A 6222-nucleotide genomic window follows, 5' to 3' on the forward strand; every position below is an offset into this window, starting at 1 on the left:
CTTCCGATTTCGCGATTCTTTTCCCTGCGTACATCGGCGTTGATTGCGGCGTGATGAATAGAACGTGTAATTGAGCCACTCTAATTGCGTGTACTGTTAGAAGAAGATGAGTTGATCCTAAAGACTTGATGATACGAGTATAAAATCTATTTATAGACGCACCGCGGGTATATGCATGCGTAAGTGTTGCGTGTGGACAGATATTTTCTAACGCATGCATCACTCTTGAGAACGTTGCCTGAATTTTTAATCGACTATATCTTTATGCCGTTTTCAGTTCGTCGTATAATTATTATTTTTATAATTATTATATATATATATATATATATATATATATATATATTTTTCTCTGCGTGCATGTTGTAAGATTTATTCTTTGTTTTGCTCAATTTTGAGCTAAGAGAATTTACGTAATCTCTCTCCGATGTAACATCGGGCATATATTACAGCGCGAGAGCTGAAGTTGTAAAATATTTGGAGAGTCCAACACAAAGCTTCGCCGGTGTTCTCGCGTCGTGTCGATACCGGTGAAGAGGATTCGTAATTGCCGGCTTCTATTTGCAGATTTTACCTTTTGCTCGGCGGCACAGGGACGCCGCCGTGACAGAACATCATCATTGCCATACCGGGAATAGAACCGGCCTTCTGGTCGATGCACCTTGACAAGAAACAAGTCTGTGCACCGTAATACCGATCATCTCTCTTCTAATAAGCTCAACATTGTTTTTCGAGTCGGGACTTAATCGACGAATTTCTCGATCTGATTAAATGTTCCTCCTCGAATGAACTCTAGGCAACTGTGTCGCAGAGATTCCTGGATGTGACATCGAAGATCCTTTGCTCCTGCCTATCTTTGTGAAACCTATACTCTTTATTCTATCGCGTTATCGAATCTTTTTTATCGCCATCCTCTTTTTCGCAAATCTCGTAATTACGATCTTATAATCGTTGATCGATATGAATAAAAAAATAATGCTCTCATCTTTATTAGCAATTCATTTTTATATTACGTGTTCCATTTTTTAAATGATTTTTATATGATGTATTGATTTTTCAGAAACTAATATGGTTTTATTTTCAAATTCTAAAGAATATAATTTAAAAAAGGTAAATATATCCGAAATAATTATGGCATAAAAGATTATACGGGTACTAATTCTTGCAGACAAATCCTTAATTATTCTCGCTCATGTGCGAGGGATTAGCACATAATTACAAATACGATACATGGCATAAATCTATCTTGGAGCTTCCTCTTCGTTTCGTGACATCCGCTCGACGCATCTTCGACGCATGATGCGTGATGCGTGAACGCTAATGTTGCGTCGCGAATGGAGGAAGTCACTTTATTATCCATTTCGATAAAAATTTTATTAGTATTTTGACCGTATGCATTTTTTACGGCACAAACGCTTGAAATTAATTTCGCGAAATTTTAACTAGTCTAGATATATTAATCAATTGTGACTATCGAATAAATAAAACTTATAAATAATAAGCAAGAAATAGTCTTTGGGAAAATAATAAGAAAATTAGAAAAATAGTAAGAAAGAATATGCAAGAAAAAAACAACTTTTTTTCAATCGCATTCGCACGCAAATACTTGATCAATCTTTTCCATATTAACGTTTTTCTGTACTTGGTATACAAGATGATCCGAAAAGATATTTTTTGTTCTTATGGGTAACATACGCGATAACATTTTTCCCACGACAAGAAAAACACGTTTATACACTTGCTAACGGAGAGAATCTTTTCGATCTGCAAGTTCTTATTTTCTCGACCTTTCCCGTGGTGCTTTTTAATTACCGTAATAATCGCAACGGTCATTTTCCGTGAGACAGAAAGATTCTCACGAGAAACTCCGTGGATAGTTCTATTCGAAATGTTTTCGCGATGAAACGCTCTAAAACACTTCTTATATGTTAAGAGATTGCAAAAATATATCGAAAAGAGAGAAATAATCGCATCTGAAATAAGCGATTTGAATACTCGAGGCATATAAAAATAAGATTCATACATTTTCTAAATTTTTTGTTAATACATATTATTTTTAGACAAAAGTGTATATACGAAAAGTGCGATCATGTAGAAGATAAAAGCAAATAGCGAAGAATATATGGTGCTAATGAACGTACTCGCGGCGCGATCGAGTCGGACAGAAACTTGAATTTGCTCAACAATTAGCCGTTCGAGCGGCTATATTTAGCATATAACATATGTATAAAGATATATCTACATATCGCGTATACATATATCGTTCTGTTCTTTGATTTCGCACACGAGTGGAACCATGTGGATGGAGATACACAAGAAAGTAAAATATTATAATTTATTTCGCTTCGTACGTAGAATCTGTCATCCACAGCACGTGGCAGGAAGTACAATTTTACGAAATTACATCTCGGTGACTGTAACTCAATCCTCACGTCTTAATCCTGAAGGAAGTGTACCACGAACCGCTCGTTAACGCTCATTTGCGCACGTCTGTATATTGAGAAACATAATATACCTCGAAACGTCACAGATAAATTATACAAAAGTCTTCGAATATAGACCGCCGAATAATTCAAGTGTCAAAAAAAGTACAATAATTAAGAAGTAATTAAGACACGGTCGTTTTAATTTCTCGTTGCGCTTTGGTTCGTTGCTCCCGCTCGTACGTCGCGTCTTCAAGGTACTCTTTCACCTCCTCGCGGACGTTGAAGGTTGCCTAGACGGCGGCGCCGACGAGGCGGACGATTCGGCTGATCTATGCACGAGACGACGGCGTCAAAAGCCGCACGTTACTGTGTACGATCTCGTAGTGATCATTCCGTACCGTTATTCTCTCGGTCAAGGTTCCCTCGCCGAGATCGAATTGAAATATCCCGTTCGCCGCGCGATCGGATCCGCGCACGTGGTCCAACGACCTGACAAGCGTCAGGTGGGTCTCCTCTCCTCTCGTTCGCTTGTAAACAACGATGTGAAAAACTACGCGGCGTAATATCGAGGCTAATTAGCGATTAGTGTGCGCATATTTTACCGAGGAACCGGATCGGAGATGAATCTATATGGAAATTAATAAAATTCGAACAGTGGAGCCTCTCGCAGAATAATTCTTTACCGAAAGACATTTATTAATTCTCGAAGAGCTACGCGTTGCGTTGACAAGAAAGGACGTGGTTTCCCGTAGCATCTCCTTTTGGAATGTCCGAGTCATTGGCATCAAATTCCGAAAAGTCGCCTTTTGCGATCTGCATTTATATACAAATGAGGACAATCTGTATTCACGCGGAATAATCTAAGCCACTATTTTATAAACGGAACAGATTCTGAAAAGCATTTGGGAATTGTCCTCTTCCTCACTTGTCCGCGAGGATTGCGTAAAACGAGATACGTACCAAATAATCACGCGAACACGTCTTACATCGTTCGAAAGCCATTCCTCTGTCAAAGCGGACACGCGCGGTATGTTTTGCCACATATTGTCGCGGTAACAACTCGACGACGACAAAGAAAATATTCTCCAAGTGAATCCCGTTTTGCACGTTCGACGCGCGTCAAGTACAAAGCTGCGCGAAGAAATCCGCGCTCGCGCGAGGCGGCATGTGCGAGGTCGTGCGAGGTCGTACCACACGGTGGAGGGACATGTGAACGAGCGGATAGGATAGGTTGAGGGTCGTGAGTGGCCGTTGACCCTGCCTGTGCATGTACCTGTGTGGTATGCCGGCCGTACGAAGCAGCGCGACTAGACAGGCCGGAATCCACACATCGGTAATAGCTTCTCTCTAGTCTCTTACCTCTCTCTCGTAAAAGTGGATATTTATGGTTCCCCCGCCTCTCTGCGACCGCGACGAAAAGAAAAAAGGAGTTCTTCCGCAAACCTTGTGGTTCTCCGAGCGCGGGTGTGCCTGTGTGTGTGCACAACCGCTAATTAATGACTAAATCGCGATGCCACGAGGAGAAAAATTCATATCGATTATATTTATTTCAACATATTTCTACATCGAATGAAAATAAAAAAGCCGTATCGTGAATTTTAATTTGTGTTCTGAATTGCTTACAGCAACTAAAATAGTTAATACGATATTATAAAATAATAACGTCATAAATAATTAAAATATAGCACAAATAATAAGAATAAAATAATTTTTTAAATAAGGCCAATAATGATAAAATTATCGTTTTTGAAAGAATCAATATTATGGACTGGTCGAAAGCCAATTACAAATGTTATAATTTTGTTGCAGTATCCGTCCACATTATCGTCCGAGTGTTTACCTGACCAAGATGATCTGAATTGCGCGAATGTACCGGGGACTTTACCAGCGAATGCAGATATTTCACCAGCAGCGAGGGATCTTCTGAAACGGCTCTTACAACCGGAGCCTCGTTTAAGGCTCCGAAATCTCCTCAGCCTTCAAAGGATCGCTTTTTACATGGGTTACGATATTCAAAGTTATATGTTGAAAAAGGTAATTAATAATGACACATAATAATCTTGCTTTTGCAGTCATTAAGGCAGAATAACAATATTTAAATAACTTATCGTATATAGAAAGTTTTCAACGTTTACTCAACATAATTCTTTTGGTCTCTTTGAGAGTATAAAAAAATTCTAGAAACTTTCCATCATATAGTATATAACAGATTAAATTATTCGAATGTTCAAACTATTATTTTAAACACATAAAAGATATTAGGTGTATATTTTATTTCGATAGAAGATTAAATCAAGAGTTTTTATCAACTTTTTGTTAATTATAAATTCGTATAGGAACTAATAATTAAAATGATTTGCCATCTCTTGTTACATATAGGAATCGCCATTCCGGATTCTAGGAGTGAATAACCGACGAGAAACACGGCAAAAAAAAGTGGATTCTTTTGATCACGAATTTCCAAATTTTGAGTCGTTTCCAGGTGGTAACGCTACGAGGACGAGTCAATGATCTCATAATGATATATATCTTTCTCTATCTGATTATATGTATATCTTTTATAAAAAATATTTTTTCTCGTGCGTATTATATATATACATTTTTCAAAGCGCACGCACGTGTGTGTATACGCTTTGAAATGTATAAAGCACACGTAACAAAGTTATTTTCGATAAAATTTGCATCAGAATAATTTTTTATATAAATATTGATTGAATATTTGGAGCGATGTATTCGTCGAATCTTATAATCTATTTAATGAATCTCAAATAGAGAATTTCAGATTAAGCGACTTAAAAAAAATACATTTTCTTTTAGTACATTACTCAGGTATAACAATATGTGATAACATTAATAGTATATTGAACAAAAACATCTTGATTTTTATTTTATTTCAGCGATTGTTTTGCTCTAAAAAATTTCTTAATCCATCCTTTTTCCCAAATGAAAAAGATCCCTTATTATTAACCAATTATAACTTTTCTACAATTTTAACTAGAGAGCTACTTAATTCAAATAGAAATGTCATTGATAATTTAATTTACCGATCAAAAATTTATTTTAATTTATTATTTTTCTTCACGAGTGTGTAAGTTTAATGTAGCAGCTCGTATCGGAAGGATCAGGTTCAAATACCTAAAAAGGAAGCGTCAAGTAAGTAAACTCTTTGCCGACCCCACGGATGATATCAGTTTACAAAAGTTTTAATTTTTTTAAGAATAGTTAACAGTATTTTTTGTTTGTTACAGTATCTCGTCGATAATACAATTAAATTGCGATAATCGTAGTGCGTACAAACTAACAACGAAACAAAAATGGATTAGAACGCAGCGTCTTCCGAAATGAATGCGAGAACAATGTGCTTTTTCTCTCTCTATCTCTTTTCTTTTAATACGTATCCGCGCGTATAAATTTTTTTTCTTCGTTTCTTTCTCCATTTTTCCATCCAATTTTCGATGCGCCTCGATTTTTTCATTGGATCAAGGGGCAGCTGTTCTCTCGAGAGTGCAATTAATTCAAATTTACCGTGTGTAATATATATATATATATAATCATATATACATTATTATTCTTACATATAGAGGATCTTTCGGTTTCGATATATAATACAATTTTCCCAAATTATGTCCCGTGCAACGCGTCAGCAATCCATCACTGTCCGAATGTTCTGAATCGAACAACGTTAAGGGGAAATGTCGACGGACAAACTCAATAAAAAGAGAAACACGCTTTGTGCGCGCGCAAATTAACGTTTCTTAAGAACAATGCATGCATAAGTTAAATCGTGCGGGGGGAGGGG

At 36.9% G+C, this 6222-nt stretch overlaps 1 protein-coding gene across 2 annotated transcripts in view; it reads left to right on the plus strand.

Annotated features, from left to right (window-relative positions):
• The window catches only part of LOC115239845 (serine/threonine-protein kinase S6KL-like), a 49083-nt gene extending 43772 nt beyond the window's left edge, over positions 1–5311 (plus strand). For both annotated transcript variants that reach the window (XM_029814631.1, XM_029814630.1), the window contains 2 exons: positions 4233–4457; positions 4803–5311. In XM_029814631.1, coding sequence (XP_029670491.1) covers positions 4233–4457; positions 4803–4934 — 357 coding nt within the window. In that variant the 3' untranslated portion in view covers positions 4935–5311. The remainder of the gene's footprint in view (positions 1–4232; positions 4458–4802) is intronic.
• The last annotated feature ends 911 nt before the right edge of the window (positions 5312–6222 follow it).

This window comes from Formica exsecta, unplaced genomic scaffold, assembly GCF_003651465.1.
Source record: "Formica exsecta isolate Colony F162 unplaced genomic scaffold, ASM365146v1 scaffold395, whole genome shotgun sequence".
Taxonomy (NCBI): domain Eukaryota; kingdom Metazoa; phylum Arthropoda; class Insecta; order Hymenoptera; family Formicidae; genus Formica; species Formica exsecta.